Source organism: Stenella coeruleoalba, assembly GCF_951394435.1.
Source record: "Stenella coeruleoalba genome assembly, chromosome: 4".
Lineage (NCBI taxonomy): Eukaryota > Metazoa > Chordata > Mammalia > Artiodactyla > Delphinidae > Stenella > Stenella coeruleoalba.
The window spans coordinates 115,788,678-115,810,145 of record NC_137149.1 but is presented as its reverse complement, the minus strand read 5'-3'; the positions used below and the strand labels follow the sequence as shown (position 1 = coordinate 115,810,145).

At 38.7% G+C, this 21,468-nt stretch overlaps 1 protein-coding gene across 1 annotated transcript in view; it reads right to left on the bottom strand.

Moving 5' to 3' along the window:
* Positions 1 to 20,889, bottom strand: part of TLL1 (tolloid like 1) — a gene marked incomplete at its 3' end in the record, with an annotated part of 255,621 nt that extends 234,732 nt beyond the window's left edge. The window contains exon 1 of the mRNA XM_079919481.1: positions 20,052 to 20,889. Coding sequence (XP_079775607.1) covers positions 20,052 to 20,220 — 169 coding nt within the window. The 5' untranslated portion in view covers positions 20,221 to 20,889. The remainder of the gene's footprint in view (positions 1 to 20,051) is intronic.
* Positions 20,890 to 21,468: the final 579 nt, after the last annotated feature.

The following is a 21,468-nucleotide window of genomic DNA, read 5'->3' as shown; positions in this document are numbered from 1 at the left end:
AAACTGCTCCTATCCTAGAAATGAGCTGTGGCATTATTATTCTAAAAACACAAGCAGAATTATTCTTAGACTATAACGTGGGTACCTGCCTCACTGGACATCTGTGGGATCTCTCATTGGTGAGCGACTGAGGAATGAGTCATAAAAGCAACTGATGATGCTTTTAGAAAACAGATTAGGAATCATAAAATTGGTTTTAACACATTTAGATACTATCTTCATTTCAGCTCCTAATCCTAAACGTTTCTAATATTTATCACTCATAATTATTCCATGACTCCTTCAAAGTTGTATTTGATGCTAATTTTAACCAACTCTCACCTCTATAAAAGTAGGTGTGTGCGTGTTTAATCTAGGGAGGGAGGGGGTGCAAGCAGTGTTTGCCAGTGAACAGGAAGACAACTGGGAGAAGATGACAAGGTGGATATGGCCCAGAAGATAAGAACTAAATGGAGTATGGAAAGTCACATTAAACAGGAGAATTTAGTACATCAAATCCTTTGTGAAATCAGACACATAATATAGGGCAGAAGGAAAGTTTTAAATAATGAAAGAGAAAGTCTTCATTTAGCAATGCAGTTACCATTTCCCATGCTTTTTATTCTTTTGAGTATATTCAGATCTTCATCTCTTGTCATTTGCCATCTACTTGGAGGACTTATATTTTCATCCAGTTTTATTGAGGTACAATTGACATATAGCACTATATAAGTTTAAGGTGTGCAGCATAATGATTTGACTTACATCATAAAATGTTTATCACAATATGAACATCCATCATCTCATATAGATACAAAATTAAATAGAAAAAATATATTTTTCCTTGTGATGAGACCTTTCTTAACTCTCTTAACAACTTTCATATATAATATACAGCAGTATTAATTATACTTACCTTGTTGTACATTACATCCCTAGTACTTATTTATGTTCTAACTGGAAATTTGTACTCTTTTTTTGTTTCTCTCTTGTGTCTCATTTATTCTCCTAAGTATAATGTTTGTGGAATCCATCCACATTGTTGTATGCATTGTGGGGCATTTCTTCTTATCTATGTGTAGTATCGAATCATGTGAATATACTACAATTTATCTTTCTTTTGTTAATGGCATTTGTTTTGTTTCCAGTTTGAACTATTACAAATAGTGCTTTTATGAAATGAATGTTATTGTACACGCCTTTTGGTAAACCTATATAAGCATTTGTGTTGGGCACATACCTAGGAGTAGGATTGCTGAGTTGTGGGGTGTGTGTATGGTCACCCTCAGTAGATATTGCTAAGTGGGTTACAAAGTGATTATATCTTATCAGCATTGTATGAGAATTTCAGTGGCTCCACATTCTCCCATTCAGTATTGGCTTTTTCTTTTTAGTCCTTCTAGTAAGTGTGGGTTTACTTCATATTTTCTTGACTACTAATGACATTTATGTTTATATCTTCCTTTCTAATCTTTTATTTTTCTTGCTTTAGTGCACTAGCCAGGAGCTCCAGTACAATCTGAATAGAAGTGGTTATAGTGGGCATCCTTGCCTCATTCCCAATGTTAGAGGAAAAGGATTCAACAGTTCCCTATTAGATATATTTGCTATAGATTTTTTTGTAGGTAATGTATATTAAATTAAGGAACTTCCATTATATTCTTAGCAAACTTAAGTTTGCTAAGTTTTTAGTCATGATGATTTTTTTTCACATATTGAAATGATCATATGATTTTTCTTCAGTTCCCTGGAAAATTTTGTGTAAAATTAGAAAATTGGTGGGTTTCTTTCCTTAAATATTTTGTAGAATTCATTGTACCTTTTGACTGCCTTCATCCAATTCCACTTCCCCCTACACCTTGCCTCTGGTAACCAGAAATCTGATCTCTCTTTCTATGAGTCTGTTTGTTTTTGAAGTATAACTGACCTATAACACTATGTTCGTTCCTGGTATACAACAAAGTGATTAGATATTTCTATACATTTCAAATTGATCACCACAATAAGTCTGGTTACAAGCTGTCACCATACAATGGTATTACATAATTATTGAATATATACCTCATGCTGTATATTTCATACCTGTGACTCACTTATTTTGCAACTGGAATTCTGTACCTCTTAATCTCCCTCACCTATTTCTTTCCTCCCCTCACACTCCTCCCCTCTGGCAACCACCTGTCTGTTCTCTGTATCTATAACTATGTTTCTGTTTTATTGTTTGTTCACTTGTTTTTTAGGTTCCACAGATAAGTGAAATCATGCATCATTTGTCTTTCACTGTCTGACATTTCACTTATCCCTCAAGGTCCATCCTTGTCGCAAACGGCAAGATTTCATTCCTTTTTATGGCTAACATTCCATTGTATATGAAGGACTTCTTTTAACATTTTTTGTAGGGTCAGTTGGATAGGGATAAATTATTTCAGCTTTTGTAGGTTTGAAAAAGTATTTCGCCTTCATTTCTTGACAGATGTTTTTACTAGGTAAAGAATTCTAAGTTTACACTGTTTTTCTTTCAGTATTTTGAAGATGTTGCTCTACCATCTACTAGATTACATTGCTTAAAATGAGAAATCTGCTGTCATTCCTATCCTTGCTCCTCCTTATATACAGTTGACCCTTGAACAACACAGGTTTGAAGTGCCAGGATCCACTCATGCATGGATTTTTTTCAATAAACATAGTGCCTGTATTTTCATTTTACAGATCTTTAAATTAACTAAGTGTCGAGGAAAGTTTGTGTTCAATTAGAGATCACAATATGTGGAATCAAAAAAACTAGGATTTGAGTCTTGATTCTATCCAAAATGATTCAGCCTCCTTCCCTTGGGTGAGTCATTTATCAATTCCTTTGTTTTTGAGGAACAGATAGCAGTACTCAGATGTTCAACTGTTTGGGGTCAGTGCCCTTACCCCCAAGTTGTTCAAGGGTAAACTGTAATTCCTTTGTATGTTCCTCTGTCATGTGTTCTTTACTCTCGCTTCTTTAATATCTTCTCTTTATCACTGGATTTAAGAAATATTATGTGACATAGTACAGATTTTTTTGTGCTTTTTGTACATGGGATTTATTTAGATTATTGCATTTACACATTTACTGTTTTCATCAGATTTAGAAAATTTCAGGTATTATTTCTTCAAATAGTTTTCTAGACTTTGTTCTCTCCCACCCCACCCCCATTTACCTCTTCTCCTTCAGAAACTCCAGTTACTTGCACACTAAGCCACTTAACATTGTCCCACAGCTCACTGATACTCTATTGTGCTTTAAAGTCTCTTCTCTTTGTGCTCCATCTTGCATAGTTTCTTGTATTGTGTTCAAGTTTATTAATCTTTTCTCCTGCGATGTACAATCTGTTGGTAATACCATTCAGTATATTGTAAATTTCAAATGTTGGATATTTCATTTCTAGAAATTTGATTTGGGTCTTTTTTAATATTCTTCATGTCTAAAAATTATTTTTTAAATCTTTCTTCTAGCTTATTGAACATATGAAATAACATTATAATATTTAGTTTAATGTCTTTGTTTACTAGTTCCATCATCTGTATCATTTCTGAGACAATTTTATTTGACTGATTTTCCTCCTCATTGTGAATTATATTTTTGTAGTTCTTTGCAAGCCCAGTTGGATTTTGAGTTACTTTATTATAAATACATTACAACATTACATAAAGTTTGGGGAAATTGAAAAAGCAAAATGATTTATAAGCTTTCCATGCTAATAACTTTCATTTTTGTTTTCTCATTTACACTTCATCCACTTCCATCTATATTTTACATACTTTACATAATAGAACTATCATTATTATCGCTCACAAACATTCAGACATAACAAAGGGGGGAAGTATACATAAATCTAGCATTCCTTAAAAAAACCTCTCAAGTTCTTACTAGTCTTTATCTTTTACATGCTTATCCCATTTTTACAGTTGTACTGAAAGCATATAGTCAACTAATATTTCCATACTGTCATTTTGTATTATAAAAATATTTAATATCCCTACATAGTCTTTGTCATTAATTTTTCCTATTAAATATTTTAAGGCTTGAAAAATTACAAAGTACTTTATGCTTATCTTACAAATAAAACAATTCAATTATATGAAAGAAAAAATTATATAGTCTCTACACCCTATGCCTATTCCATTTCCTCAGGTAACAAATATTAACAACCTGGTATGTGTTCTTCCATAACTTTTTCTATTTTTCATATGTAAACAATATATAGACAAAATATATAATTTTTGTGGGTTTTTTTTGAAGGTTGTTTTTATTTTTCATTCATTAACTCATGAATATAGAGAATTAGTTAAAGCATATATGTGTTGATTTAGAGAGCTGAATCAACACATATATGCTTTAACTAATTCTTTTCAATATCTTCATTTTATTTTTTACTAAGGATATAACATATTTTAGTCAACCATTTTCCTAATGTTAGACATTCTCATTGTTTCCATATTTTTTTTCTTTTTTTGCCTCTTAAAACAATGCTGCAACATTGATTTGATGCCAGAAGCAATGCTGATTGAATTTTAACTTGTTGGTTGCTGGATATCTTTATATTCCTATAAATACTCTTGTGTTTTATTCTGGGAAGCAGTTAAATTACTTGGATCTTTTCTGATCTTTTTTTCAAGCTTTGTTAGGTAGGACCAGAGCAGTGTTTAGGCTAGAGCTATTCCCAATACTGCGGAAAAACTCTTCTCAGATTCTATCTGATGTCCAGTAAATTATGAGGTTTTTCCACTCTCCTGGGTGACAACAGAGCATTATTACCAGCTCTGTGTGAGCTCCAAGGATTTTTCCCTCTTATCCTTTTGGGTAGTTATTTCCTGAGTATTGGGTAGTCTTTTTACATATATGCACTAATCACTAGTCTGCTGAGTATTCAGGTTGGACATTGCTGGGAATTCTCTGCAGGTCTCCACAATTTTCTCCATGCAGCTCTCTCCTCTCTGGTACTTTGCCTCATAAACTCTAGCTTCTTTGGATTCTGGACTCCCAGCTCCATCTCCTCAACAGGGAAACTTCTGGTCTCTGCCTGGATTCTCCAACCCTGTTGTATACATAGTAAGCTGGGGCAGTCATAGGGCTCACCTCACTTATTTCCTATTTCCCAATGACCACTCTCCTTTGTTGCCTGATCCCCAATGTCTTGGGAACTATTGTTCCTTATATTTTGTACAGTTTTAGGCACAGTGATAATCTGGTCCCTGTTACTCCATCCTGTCCAGAAGTAGAAATTTACACAGCTTGAATTTAGCAAGATTTTAGTCAGTCCCATATCAAGAAATATTATCATTAAATTTGGATCAAATTTTATTTAAGTAGTGAACACTCATTTAGAAAACCTACTAAAAAAGCACTTTAAAACTTATCATTCTATGGAAGTTTATAAGACTATCAAGTGATAGTCTCGCTCAAAAACTCAGTACTAGCTTACATGCTCACTAATGACTTAAAATGACAAATACAATTTGGAGTTAAAAGAAAGAATGAAGTTGAGGGAAATGGCTACCGTCTTAAAGATGAAATCTCTAAAACTTTCTTTTAGAGAAGAAAAATCTCTATAACCGTAACCCAGATCAAGGCTGACTAAGAATGACTGAGCATAATGCAGAGGCACCAATATAAGGAATGCAAAAATTTAAACGGCAAGAGAGTCATTGGAGTACCCAGACTAGGAGCTACCCAAAAGCAAAGTGGTAAAGTAGGCTAGGGTTGTCCTCAGACCTGCTTTCTCCACCTTCTTATTTTCTGTGTTCCTAGTATGTTTATGAAACAGGTCTGATCTTTCACATTAATGATTTTCATGTTAATGACTTAACATTTACCCAGCAAAGAGTATTTGTGTTAAAAGAAAAGAGGCATAGAAAGAGCAGTGCTTAATTCAAAGCAATCATTAACGGCATATTTTCAGGAAACAATAACGAATCAGTGAATGACAGTGTATGGCAGTGACCTTTCTAATCTACCTCTTTTCATATACACAAGTCACCACCACCAACTTCATCGATTTGCATAATCTCCTCCAAAATAGGTTAAGCATAATAACTGGGATTGGTTAGGACTTCAAAATATTATAGTGTCTCTAATATGAGGAGTTTGAGGTTATAACCTCTAAAAGTACATTCAGAGCTACATTTCTATGACTTAATAAGATTTCATTTGAGGTCCTGAAACTAAAAAGGCAATACAGGAAGGTTTGAATGAGTACATTTCAATTGAGGTTAAAATTGTATTATTAAAGCTTTGAATAGTCATATGAGAAGAGGTTAAAGAAGTTACTCTTGCACAGGCTCCGGACGCGCAGGCTCAGCGGCCATGGCTCACGGGCCCAGCCGCTCCGCGGCATGTGGGATCCTGCCGGACCGGGGCACGAACCCGTGTCCCCTGCATCGGCAGGCGGACTCTCAACCACTAGCGCCACCAGGGAAGCCCCAAAGAAGTTATTCTTATTTTAAATAAAAAACTTTATTAATTTTTTTAAAAATTGAAGATATCGAATGATGGTGGGTTGCTTCTCTATTTTTTCAAAATTGGTAAAACAGATACATTAAATATCAAAAGATGTAGAAACAGATTCCCAATCTACCTCACCGGAAAGTTTAAGAAAAGCATAATCCTGCAAGATTAGAGTAATCAAATTTGCCTAAAGGCAGCAAGTCAGTGCAGATAACTTGTACACTGCTTCATTCAAGCAGTGCATCTTTCCCTTGCAAATCACAATGGCTAGTTTGACTTACATATGGATGTTCTTCCCCTGTGAAATCTGAATTGAATCCTTTCAAGTGAAGGGTATAAAAATGTTTACATTGGGCTTCCCTGATGGCGCAGTGGTTGAGAGTCCGCCTGCCGATGCAGGGGACGTGGGTTCGTGCCCCGGTCCGGGAAGATCCCACATGCCACGGATCAGCTGGGCCCGTGAGCCATGGCCGCTGAGCCTGCGTGTCTGGAGCCTGTGCTCTGCAACAGGAGAGGCCAAAACAGTGAGAGGCCCGCATACAGCAAAAAGAAAAAAAAAAAAAGTTTACATTTACAATGAAGTCGTCACACAAAATTCATGAAACTTCCGGAGTTCTTGTGCATAGCTATCCTGAAAGGTCAGATAAGACAAATGGTGCCTCGATCATTATGAAATTACCAATTAACCAAAGTAGACATATGGTATATTCTTATAGAAGACCTATGGTTATATTTAATAAACAATGATAAATAAGTTTTTAAATAAAACCATTTAATCATCATAATTTTTAAGATCTAGAAGGAAATGTCCTGATGATGTTTAATATTTTAAAGTTCTTTTTAACTTTTAAAGTCCCTTTTAAAAACTGCTGTTTCTGCCAAAATGACAAACTAGGTACTATGGGGCTGAGCTTCCTACATAACTAAAAATGCTAGATAAAATACTTTTAAAAATCTCCCTGAATGTATGACAACATGAGTAAAACATTTTCATGGCTGAGCGAAGGAGGGAATCCAGACAGATAAGCAGAAGACTAAATAAAGCCACCCCTCAACTGAGGGCATGTGCCAAGCTTGGTTGACATGGCTACTGAATTTTGTTGTCAAGCAGGGCTCAGAGGACAGAAGACACAGTCCAAGGTCCACCCAAGCTGAAAAGAATAATAGAATAAGCTCTCAAAAATCTGGGACTCCCAAATTTGGGACTCATAGCACCCCAGGTAACTTCACAAAAACTGATTTTCTGAAAGCTTGAACCTAAGTAGAATGGAGAAAAGCTAATATCCTCTGAAATCTCATAAGCAAAAATCACCCCCAAAGTAGCTTTGCATTATAAATTTGTATTACCATGGTAGTCCAATAAACTTAAGCAGAAAATTTAGTTTAAACTTGTCCTGAATTGTTAGTACTCCCAGACACCCAACAGAAACAAAGAGAAACTCTTTCAATACATTAAAAGGAACAAATAATTCCAATCTTCCACAAACTGTTCCAGAGTGTTTATAAGGCAAACATACCTTGACACTAAAACCTAACAAGAACAATAGAAGAAGAAAAGTTTCAGGCCAGTTTAACTACTGACCATAAAACAAAAATTCCAAACTAAATATCAACAAATTGAATATAGGGATATGAAAAGAATGATAGCTTGTGATCAAATTGCGTTCATCTCAGAAATACAAAATGGGTTAATATTAGTAGATCAATTATTCTAATTTACCACATTAAAAGGTGAAATGAGGATAATTATATCATCTCAGGAAAGGCAGAAATCCTTAATCTGACAAAAGGTACCTATTTTTTAAAAAGACACCAAGTAGCATAATTGATAAATAATTGAAAGCATTCTCTTTAAAACTGGGAACAGAGTAAACTAGTTCTCAGTTATCACTTCTATGTAACACTGGAAGACTATCAGCACATAAGGTAAGATAAATTAAATTAAACTAAAAGCACAGGAATTGTAAATGAAGAAACAAAGCTACACTTTTATTTCAGATGATTTGATTACCTATGTGAAAAATATACAGATAAATTATTAAAATTTATAAGAGACTGGAAAAGATTTTGGATAAAAATTAACTACATCAAAAATCTAATACATTTCTACACAAGAGCAGCAAATGACTTAAAAGAGAAATTTTATAAAATTGTATATCAAAATGTCATCAAAAGTAGAAAATATATGTGAATAAGTCTATCAAACATGAAGAAAGAAACTTTAGAGATAAAAATATTAAGAGTATTAAAGAACATGCCTAAACATGCAGATATATACCATACCCGTGGATTAGAAGACTCAATATCATAAAAATAATTCTCTGTAAAGTAACCCATAGATTCAATGCAATTCTCATCTAAATCCAAACAGTGGGACATGATGAGTTGATTTCAAAGTTAATACAGAATACAAAAGCTCAGATATAACCAATCTACTCCTAAAGAACAACAGCAGGCCAAGACCTGCATAACAAACATCAAAAATTTTGTGCAACTCAGAGATCCAAACTTACTTGCTTTACAAAACACAAATGCGTTTTTTATCCTGTTTCTTACGTGGCTCATCTGTACCAGTTTCTCACGCCACTCACGTAGGCAGCCACGAAGACATCATCTTGAACTCTTCCTTTTCTTTATATCTCTCGACCTCCACCCCAAGGTTATCCACTTGTTGACTGGTCTTTTAAATAGAACCCCTCTTTTCTACAACTGCTGACACAGTGCATATGAAAGCACTCATCAACACTTGCCTCTACTCTTACTCCAGCATGTTTCCCTCCTCCCACTTGCTCCTTACTTCCTACATCAACTATATCTGACCATCTTTCACATCCTCACTTATCTTTAAAAAAATCTGGCTGTTATCAAGCCAATGACCTGTTTCAAAACTTCAGTAAGTCCTCATCCCACTGCCAAGGGGATCAAATTCACACCCCTTAGTTAGGCATTCAAGATCCTTTACATTGCACCTAACAGAATCATTTCTTGCTAAAGCACAAACCCTAACATACCCTACCCACATTAGATTATTTACTACTTACTGTCCTTTCATAAAAGTCCATGAATCTTCACAACTTCAATTTTTATTTAGTTATTTGATTCTAAAGTTTTACACCACATTTTCTCCAGGAAAAATACTACAAGACTTCAAGATTCGGTTCAAATGCCACCTTCCCTTACAAGCCTTCTCTATTCCAAATATAATTAATGAATTCCTTCCTCTGTGTTACCACAGTATTTTGTTTATTACACATTCATATTGATAATTGAAACACATGTTGCTTTTTTTCTAGCAGATACTGAAATCCTTACTATAAGGGAACACACCTTATTTGTTTCAAGCATCTTCCTGAAACGTATCAGTTGCAAAATACTGGTTGTGTTAATTTGCATCTGTATGGTGCATCACAGTTTACCAAGACCTTGTGCATTTTGCCCTTACATGTTTTATGGACTAAGTATCACTACCCCCATGTTACAAATGAGAGAACTTAGGTTCAGAAATGTTCAGTAAGTAGACCAAGATAATGTAATTAAACACAGAAGAGTCAAGGCTTACACCTAGGTCTCCTGGCACAATATCCAGTGCTCTTTAAACTACATTACCTAGAGTCATGCTATTAATTTCTATTGGAGTTCGTTCTTTACTATTATAAAAGCTCAAGAATGAAAACTTCCTTTGGTAAAGACTTGGTTGAGAATTGAGACTCTTCATTAAAAAAATATATACATAAGTTAACATGATGAAAAGAGTAGTCTCTTACTAGATAATTCAGTAAACTGGAGGTCTGAGAAGTTGAATTTTATGAAGATAATTAGCATCATCCTCTTGTGCCAAGTGGAAGAATGTTTTCAAGGATAGATATAAGTGATTAATATAATGTGTCTTTTAATATGTCGTGTATTTAGTAAAAATGCTTAGAGCCAGAAAAACTTTCCTGCAATTTCCTTGCCTAAATTTCTTGTTCTTTTCATTATGAATATTGATATAAAACTTGAAAGAATTGGACTTTTTCCATCCACTGGCCATGTTCTGCTCATCCAACATACAAATCTGACTGAACAACACTCAATTCTGATGCTGTTGTGAGACTAACATGCTCTGATAAGCACATATGTGATGCCCACATAACTTGTCACTACTCTGGCAGATTTTTACTGATGGACTGAGGTTGGAAAAGAGCAGTGGGAAATTATGCATAAATTGGTTTCAAGGCCAATTTTGGCAAAGTCAAGTCAAGGAACTGCACAACCTATTGCAGCTGCAACCTGGTGGCTGTCATGATTTGGTTGGAACCATGAGAAACCTCAGGCTTTATCAAGACTGACCACTGAAGAGGTGTAAAATCTTCCCTTTCCTCTGAGTGGACAGTGTGAGTCACTGGCCCTGAGATTTCTTGGTACCACATCAGAAGAGCTCTTGTTCTGATGTCAGAGAAACCAGGATTCTGAAAACTTTGGGACTTGAACAGGCTTAGAGATTTCTAAGTCTCAGAGACTAAGGTAAAGAAAAATCAAGGGACGTCCCCAAGGTTACGTGAAAATACAACAGCAGAACCAATAGTAGAAATTACATTTCTTAACTACCAGTCCAGTTTGTTTTCCAATTGACATACCACTACCCACTTAGAATTATGTAAAGAAATAAAAATTTACATTTGCTTTTTGAAACCACGGTAGAATAGTGTAAGTAAAAAAACCTAGATATTCATTTCATCTGTTTTATCATTTGCTGTTGCTTCTCCTAATTTGTAAACAAAGAAAAAGGTAACCACGTACTTTTTTTTTTTTTTTGCGGTACGCGGGCCTCTCACTGCCGTGGCCTCTCTCGTTGCGGAGCACAGGCTCCGGACGCGCAGGCTCAGCGGCCATGGCTCACGGGCCCAGCCGCTCCGCGGCATGTGGGATCCTCCCGGACCAGGGCACGAACCTGTGTCCCCTGCATCGGCAGGCGGACTCCCAACCACTGTGCCACCAGGGAGGCCCAAGAAAATGATTTTTGAAGCCATCCCCAAGTCGCAAAAAAGCCCTCATACCAAAAGAAGAAGAAAAAGAAGGAGAGGAAGGTGAGAGGGAGAGGAAGAAGAAGAAGAGGGAGAAGAAGAAAAAGGAAGAAACATCATGGCAGCACATGGAATCCAGAATTCTGGATTCAAATTCTGATTCTCTCATTGGGTAACATAACACATGTTATCATAAAGCACTAAGCTACAGGTACCATGCAATACAGAAATAAGGGGTATTAAAGGATACTTGTTTATGAAGCATACAGCTTTGTGTATGATGCTCCATTCCACCTTCATATACACGAGAAATCTGTTCTTATTATAAACATTTAAATCCTGGGACACACGGGAGGTATAGCCTATAATCAGAATCTTCTTTCTGCATTTAATTCTTGGTCACTTGTTCCCCCAGCAAACGGCTCACAATCTCTTTGCGCATAGAAATATAATGCAACACAAGACCCCTGCTTTTTAGGTCATTACTTCTGTCACCCATTCCAGGTGGCAAATCCTAATTATTCTTCCCCTGATGACTGCCTGCAGGCCACACTTCATGGAGATCCAAATATATATTATTTCTTCTCCTGGGACTAAAAAGTAAATATGAAAGGAAAACCTCCCCTTGTTCTTAGGTTTAGAAAAACTGTTTTACCAGTTTCATTCTTAATCATTTGTTAGAGAAAAAGTACAAGCAGAAAATCTTCCTCCTAGACAACATGATAATTTGCTAACAGTAATATGTTTTCTTCTAAGAAACTGTAATATAGTAAATATTACACATACTATATATTTTGAATGTGCCAGACTTCCTACTCTTAGGAAACCAGACTGGAGTTCCAAGAAGTTTAGTTAACTCTATGAGCAGTCGAAGCTTTCAAGTTTTTGACCTGAGGGCTTTTAGACAAGTTGGAATTGAAAAGATAAAGTTATTTAGGTACTTTCTTACAGCATATTTGTTTTCTCAAAGGCATTCACACATCATTTACATATATAATGTACACTGTAAACCACTTTCCTGAACAGCCTGCATTTGAAAGGATGTTCTTCACACTCTTTATGGGCTCATAAGCAGGAATTCAATGAATACTCAGAGAGCAATCTAAAATGTGAAACAATTTAATGGGTACCACATAAAACGCCAGGGCCTGTGCCAGGAACAAGACACTAATGACTGAATTCTACTCAAATCCGATTCAACCCCCACCTTAAACAACATGGAGAGCCTGCTGTCACAATTTATATACTTGGGGCAACATATAGCAGTTTCTCCCCTAGACTACTTTGCACTCAAATATATCTCTATTAGAATTAGTCGTATTCATTTTCATTTGTCTTACACGTAGTTGAGGTATTTCATTTGTGACTCTACACTTAAGAAATACCCTCTTGAAAGGGAGTAGGGCCTGCCCAATATTCCATACAATTGAAAGTAAGTATTGGCCTTACTCTGACAGTACAGTATATGGCTTATAAAATTCAAGAACGTTGAAGGCAAGATGTACCCTTACTAAAGAAAATGACAGTGGATGAATGCACATGGCACAAATACCATCACTTCAATTGCCAGTCTTAATACCTTTGTACTGACTGGAGAGCCAGCAAAGGAGATTCATAAAAAGAGAGGCATCACATACCAAACCTGGGGTCAAGTTCTCACTGTTTATCAACTGGGATGGCAGATCAGACTCTGGATCCTTCTGAGTCCAAATGGGTGTGTCCAAATGGGTTAACAATAATGTTAATTGATAAGGGTATGGTGAAGACATGAGACTTTTTACAATGTAAAAATATGAGCTATGTTACTTTGACATGAGTCATGAAGGCAATTCCTAGATATGTGAGGTATATGGAGTCCAAGGATTTATTCTCTGGAAATTTCTCCATTTGGCTCTTTTCTAGTTCTGCATGATGCTCTTCCCTGGTATTTAACTTTCATGCAGTGAGGGATACTTAATAACACAAAAATCTGAGTATAAAACACAAAACCATAAACTTCAACTACTAGGCATTTGGATCAGAAAGATCAGGGTAGAGGAATGGAGCTCCCTCCTTTCAGGATAGTCAATTGACTGAACTAAGGCCAAGGTGGTTCCAATGCTGCACAAGGGCCGGGATTATCTTAATAAACACTCCAAATCCACTCATGGCGAAAGAGAACTCAGAACCTGCTGATATCAACCACCAGCCTAAGGGCCATTCGAGGTGCCCCCGTGGCACACAATCCATGTGCTGAAATTTAACAAAAGTGAGAAATGTAAGGAATACAAAAACTATTCCACATCCTCCTCCCTCATCACACAAATTAAGTGTCATCAATAGGAAGTTCATCAACACCGAAGACACTGATAGTAAATACATGCTTTGTGTCTCCACCTCCGTAATGACTCCCTGATTTGTAAAATGGGGCAGTGTGTTAGAAATTGTTGAAATGTCATTTTCAAACATTGAGATGAATGCTTTAGTAGCATATTAATACATAAAATTAGATTTAGTTTTGGGAAAAGTAGTATATTTAGAAACACTTCTGACCATGCTTTCAACTTTTTGGAACGATTATCATTTGAGAAGTTTTGTGTTTTTTTTAATATGGTCAATAGCAAATATTTTAGGTTGAACTATAAATGTAAGTTGCAGGAGAAGAGCTGATTAAGACAAACACCTCATTGGTTCACTTTCTGAATTTCAGTTAACACCTAATTTACGATACTTCTTAATACAAATGCAGCTTGGCAGGATTAGTACACATTTTGTAAGGAGCTGACAAAGCAAGCATTCCATTAGCCAGCCCACAATGTCTCAAAATTTAATAGTCAATATCCCACTTTCAGGGCTGATGTTGTCAAGAACTAAATAAATAAGCAAGGAGCCCCCACTTCTGATTTCTGAGAAAGAACACATTCTATGCAATTTATTTCATAGCTTTGAGTTAAAATTATATTTTTAATGTTCCTCCTCTCGTAGCATTCTTCAATAGATAACTAAAGGAAATAAACCACCGAAGCCACATTGCTAAATCATTCTATTGTATCCAGGGTTGGGGAGAGAACTCTCTACACCTTAATTTAGGAAGGATAAGTCCATGATTAATTCCAGATCTTGGAACATAAAAGAGCTGTAAGGGTCCTCAAAATTCCCCTAGTAGAGGAAATCTCATATCCCCAGGAATCTGGCCAGGCACCTGAGCCCTGGCCTAGCCCAGGCCTCACTGTGGGCTCAAAATGCTGTGGGCGGGGGCCTTCCTTACAGTTTGGGGGAGCAGCAGAGCTCCCTTCCCCCACCTCCCCAGACACCAGATGGTCCCAGCAGGATGTGCAAGGTTGCATTTTAAATGGATTATTTGCCTCTATCTTTTCCAAGCATTGTTAGAAAAGCTTAGGGAAGGTCCTAGTTTTAAACATTTTAAGCAGATGGTGCTAATATACTATTAGAAACAATAGATAACAGTCTAAAAAGAAAAAAATTAATGATAGTAAATCACTAGCATCTGATACTATCTACCTGAGTTCTAGGAACATTGAAGGGTAACCCCTGTCCAGTACACTCACTGATTGAGAGGCCTAAAGGATCATTAATGTGACTAATATTCTTAAGGTTTACAAAGAATATAGTGGTAACTACAAACAAGTGAGTCTAAATTTTAAATCAGGGAAAGTTGCTAAGATGTACAAAAATCAGATTCATACATACACAATGGGGGAAGAAAATATGTTTTCTGTAGAAGAAACTATATATGGTATATACTAGACTTTTGTAGAAAAGTGAGCCATTATGAGGGCAAGAGGAAAAGTTGTGGAATTATATATTAACTTTCTCAAAAAGCCTTCACTAGCTCTTACCCACTTTTAACTGTTCCACTGTGGGTTAAGGAGGCCTAAACAGAGAAAGGAGGGCTCAAAGAGCACCTACTTGAAGGGAAACCATAAAAGCTCCATGAATTATTACAGGAACTACCTCACAGAAGGGATGCCAGTTAAATTTTGAATTTGTAAAGCACACTACCCTCTTCAGAGACAAAAAGTGGGAAGATCTCAGGAGACTGTGTAAACAAGCAAACAAAAAGGAGCTTTAGAGCCATCTTAGACTGAGAGGATATATTTAAGAAAAAACAATCTATCTTATTCCTAACTAATATCAGTAACTGCCATTGGTGGACCAAAAAAAAATCAATGTAGGCCCTCAGGACAAGGGCTAAAGAATTACTATTGGCAAATGATGAATAGAATTCAACTCTACAGAATTCTTATCCACCCCTTTTGCAAAAACTGTATTTTGACCACTTCTGAGTTGGCACTAGAGGCAGGAGGAGAAAAAAAAATCAAGATCTGAGGAATGAAAACTAAAACAGAAGAGACTAGCTAAGAGAAGCAGCTCTATGAAATACATTTTTAACATGAGGGTTTGGCAACCTAAAGAGGTGCCAGGCAGTAAATATATGTTTGGATATTTAATATTATGATGGAATAAAGTAGACATAGGGTTAAACATCAAATTCTAAAATGCCATACCTGGGAGGCTGCCAATGAAGCTAGAAAGTACAACACTGAGAACCAAAAAATGATAAGATCTTACTGAGAGATTATAAATTTATGAAAATTTCCCTAAGAATTAGTATACTAGGACATTAGGACACTGGTTATAAAGAATAGCAGGAAGAATAATCCTTTAGGATACCAAAAGCCTATTTCTATATAAACAAGCTTGCATATGCCACTCTAAAGACAGATTTAACCTTGCAAGTCACTGACCTTTAATCATGCTTGGATTTTTTTCAAGAAAAATAAACCATTTACTCAGAAGATTAAAGGTAGGGAAGTCTTTTTTTCAGAGTTTTCACACTTGTTTAAGAGGATAAAGATACCCTTCCTTATCAGTCTTATCAGCCTCTACTCATCATTCAAAATTCTAATTTATTCATTCTTCCTCTTTAGATATTATATTTCCAATTGCCTGTGCTTTCCTGATACCCCCTTAAATACAAAAGGAGAAAAGAAGGGAGGAAGGTTTGGGGAGGGAGGGAGGGAGGAAGGAAGCGGGTAGGGAGTAGGGAGAGAACACAGAGTTGGTTTATCAGGTGTCTGCTTTTCCAGGTAATCTATAGACAAATCTGAGAGATTAATTTGCACACTGAATTTGCCCAGGCTCTTCACAGATATTCACAGATACGCAGATTAACATCTACTGGTACAGTACAGCAATGAAACAGGACACCTCAGTCTCTGTTCTGGAATGACCTCCTGCAGCATCAGCTTCTCAGTATCCCACAGGACCCTTTTGAACTAGAGAAAGTAAGAGAAATCTGATTGCAAATTCAGATGACTATGTATTGTGCTGACACCTTAATGTGCAAGAGAGACATTCCTTTGAATTATCTGCATCTTTGTGTCTGTTTATATATAGAGATCAATTACTTCTTTTCTGTCCTAATGGATTTGGCTATACAAATTACATCTGAGGCTGTGCTACACTGACTTATCTACTTCTATTTATATCAAAAATTTCTTTCTAAAGCAAAGTTAAATTAACACAAATTCTTCCTTTCTGTCCTATAGTTTCATGAACTTCAAATCAGAGTTTTGAAAGGCATACAAGTTATATTGTTTCACAAATATATTAAGGATGGCATAATTTTAACAATATTTCTCCTTGGTAACATTTGATCTTGGTTAGAATGAGATGTAAATGAGGGACGAAGATCAATATTAATAATCTATAGACATGAGAAAGTATTGAGAACTTTCCAGATATCTAACAATGTTAATCCATCCCTGTGATAAACATTAAAAATCAGTTATGATCTCTGTCCTCAAGGACTTTATATTCTCACTGTATTTAGAAAAGATGAAATTATGTTCTTAGTCATTTCATTCATATCAGTTAATGAAAGTAACTGCACTTTTATTAGTTTAGACTCAGATAAACCTGGACAAATTTCTGTTGTTTGCATTTCAAGGAAGGCCTCCAAAAGGCCAGCTAAGAATACAGTGTAATTGTTTAATACAAGCAGACTTTGAGCAAGGAGACTTGGAATCAAGTTCTGGGTAACGTTAACAAATGGGTTTGAGCTCATGGAGCAACTGTTTTCCTATCTGGGTAATGGTAATATTAACAAATTCCACTATTTGGGCTGTGCATTGAGCTGAAATAATGTACTCAAAGTGCTCTGAAACCATAAAGCTATGCTAGTCACTATGACATCAAGCCACCATATAGTTTCAGGAACCTTAGGACCCCTGTTAGAGAAGGGCACCTTATTCAGTGGGCCATGCCCTCCACTCTGCTCTTGGGGAAGGGCAGATCAAAGGATCCTGGAGTCTGGAGAGCACCCCCTCTTGCTTTTTGGCTATCTTTCACATATCTGTCTTCATCTTTCTTATTTTAGTGACCTTTTTTTGACTCTTGTTTGGGATTTCAATGCACTATTTAATTTTTCCCTGTTATTACTTTTATTTGTCTTATACAGTGCCAAAAAGAGGGACTAAGATTTTGCTACTCTTTAGCCAAGATGGTAAATTAAAGCCTTTCATTTCACTAAGTTAAAAAAGCAGGGTTGATCATTTAAAAGTGATCTCAGATTTTGGCCATACTTCTCAGTCTTCCACTTGGGCCATTCTTATATCTCTTTCATTACACACATGTACAGGTTTTGCCTCTTGTACTCAAAAATTGGGAAGAAATAAGATTAGAATAATAATCCATACAAATTTGGTTTTATTGTTGTTTTATCCTCAACAGCTCTGTTCAAAAATAAACCAAAATAAATAAAATAAAATAAACCAGTAGTAAAGGAAAAATAAAAGTAAATGCTCTTAAGGTTGTTGTTATTGTTGTTGTTTTTATCTTGCCTGGATGTTTATGTGCTGAGGAAAATAGACATTTATGCTTGAGGTGTGTTTCAATACACATGGTACAACTAAATTGTAAAATTGCACTCTTAAATAGAAAAACACACATGTTCACAGAACCTTCTTCTATACAATTTCTAATGTTAAGATAAGCCTGAAACAACATAACTTCTGAAAATGAATTAGCTAACTTTTGATACTTCTTATAATATATGCATATTTGAAGTTAATGATTTTTTAAAGCATAAGCTTTTACTTTAATGTGTATAGAAAACTACATTTATTTTCCTGAAATCAGATCAATGTATAGATAAGCCCTGATTTTCTTATATTGGTAGCTGGCTGAATCTTTCACACAACAGAGCATCAGAATAGGTGTTTTCGTAGACAATCTTTAGAAATAATATACTTCATTTCTACCTTTCCTAAAACAAGAAAACCCTCAATTTCCACCCAGCTGCAAACATTATTCAAAACAAATTTTTCAATAAAAAGTAGGTTTAAGGGAGTTGTATACTGAGTTCTGGCTGCCCAACCACAGCAGAAAGGTGTCTTGTCCTCTAAACTATCAAGGAAGGCCTAGGAAACTTCTGGTGGGATAGACTGAGTGTTAAAGGTGATGAGGAAACTTATAAGCAAAATTGAATTAAATCAGAATTCTGAATTCCAGACTGACGTATTTCTGCTAAGCTACTCCAAGTTTTGAAGAAGTACGCGCAGTAAGAGTGCACCAGGAAAGATCTGACAACGCGAACACATATGTTCCCTGTCACAAACATACCCTCCTTGTCAGAACAATGTGCCATCAAAGGTACAAGTTAACAAGGGAATTTCCAGCATTTTCCTTCATTTGCGTACATCTTTCCTAACTTCAGGCCCAAGAGAGGTCAAAAGAGGTTTACCTAGCTAAGGAAAGGAAGACATCGCAGGCAGACCATCCGCACAGAATCGGAGCGGCAATGCTACTTTGGGGATTTTGCCCTCCCTTCCTCTTGAGATGCGGCAGAACGTGCCTTCTGTTTACAGACACTCACCTAATCGGCCCCAGGACCCTCGTGATCACTTTCCTCGCAAAATGAATGGTGGGTCCACCGACCCAGGTTCACCTTGGCCTCACCTAAGTGGAACAGGGCCCGGGGCCAGGGCGTGTGACTCTGACCTCAGGCTGCGGGAGAAGGGCCGGGCGGGGCGTCTCGGTGCCACCGCAGGTCTAAGGGTGCAAACAGGGTGTGGGGGCGAGAAACGAGTTTGAATGGGACGGCAACTTGGAAGTGTTTTTAGGGTTTCTTGAAATGGGCAAATGCGCTGAATCCATTCAGCGGGGGAGCTTTGGAGGACGTCGCCATCCCCTTGTCGCCTGGGACGCACACAGGACCCTGGCCGAGAGGGGGCGAAGGTGTCCCGACGTGAAGTCCACCCGCCCAAGCGTGGGATAGCGGGCGCCCGGCAGCAGGGCGGCGCCGCCAGAGAAGCGCCGGGCCGCGGGCGCTGGACTCAGAGCCGTGGCTGCTGCGTCCGCGGCTCGTCACGCCGCGCCGGGGCGGGGGTGGGGGGTGGGGTGTAGGAACTCCAGGAGGTCCCCAAACTCGGAGACAGAGCTTGGCACCCGGTCCCGCCGGCGCAGAGCTGCGGCAAAGGAGGCGGCGCGGCCCCTCGGGGTGGGGAGGGGGTGGGAAAGAGACAGGTGAGACCCGGCGCCCTCCCAGCGCCAGCCGCGCCCCCGCTGTCTCGCCCCGAGAGGGCACTCACCGGCTTTGCACGGATCCTTGTAGTCCAGCGCCTCCGCCTCTTCCTCTCCGTTGCCACCGAAAGTGTAGTCATAGTCGAGGCCGGCGCAGACCCCCAGCTCCGCGCAGAGGACAGCCCCCGTGGCCACCAGCCACGCGAGCATCCCCAGGGAAAGCGTCTCCAGCCCCATCTTCCTCGCGAGGAAGGGCCCCGGTGGCTGTCCTCGTGGGAGGCTCCTCGGCGCGGCCGGCGCTCAGGTGTCTGGGGACATGGGGCGCCGTCGGGCCGAGAGAGGGCTGGGCGGCCTGTCCCCCGGCGCGGGCTAGGTGGCGGGCGGGGGCAGGTACGGAGCGGGTCCGGGCGGGCGCGCGGCCAGGCTGCCTCCCCGCGGCCGTCCTTCCTGCGGCTCAACGGCTCGGCTGCCCCAGGCTCAGGCTCCCGGGCTCAGGCTCCCAGGTCCCCGGGCTCAGGCCCCGCGCGTGTCCCGCACCCAAGACCCGGCGCCGCCCTGGGAGGACGAGACCCTTCTGCACATCAACGCGTCTGAGCTGAAAGTGGGGACCGCGGTCGCGGGTGGGGGGCAGACATCCCTGCGCCGCCAGACCTTAAAAGCCGCAGAAGCAGCACGGCAACTGGCTGCGAGAAGGGCGAAAGTGGGAGGATTTGGGGATGCACTGTTTGCCTTCTCCCCCCCCACCCCGGCTGTCTTTTTACCCTCTTCCTAACTTAAAAAAAAAAAAAAAAGAAAAGAAAAGAAAAGAAAAGAAAAAAAATCTTCACAGCATCTAACCCAATCACTTGCATCCTGCTTACTTATTCATACAATCAGGGTCAGGATCCGGGCCACAGCCTCCTCTCCGCCTCCTTTCGGTAGCCCTACACGAGCAGACAGACGAGCGCGCCGAGAATTCCATTTATAATTTACTAAAGATAAAAATGAATATATCATGCACTGCGTCCAGGAACAGTAGTTAATAGATGATGTACGTGCCAACCGAGAACGCCAGACCGGGGGTGGGCGAGGGATGGTGACAACTCGGCTCAAACCTCCTCTCCCCCCCAATACACAAGGAGCTTGCGACTCCCCTTTGCTGCCTTCGCCTCGGTGCAGCCCGGAGGGGAGGAAAAGTGTCTGGGCCCCCGCGACCGAGGTAAGGAAACTGCTTTCAAAGTCCCCCAACCAACAAAGTTGTGCTACGAACTAAGATCCTCAGAACTGCAGTTAAAAAAAATTCCAAAATCCAGTTACAGATTGCAGCAGCAGGAAACGCGAAGACCTCGCCAAGGGCTGCGCTGTGGCTCACGCGGGCTCAGGAAGGGAAGTTGGAAGGAACGCTTGGGAAGCAAATTTTCTGTGACAGCTCTGGCGCCCATGCCCAGAGTTACTCAGTATCCTCTGGCTTCAGTTGTTTTACTTCGGAGGAGAGTGTGTAAAACC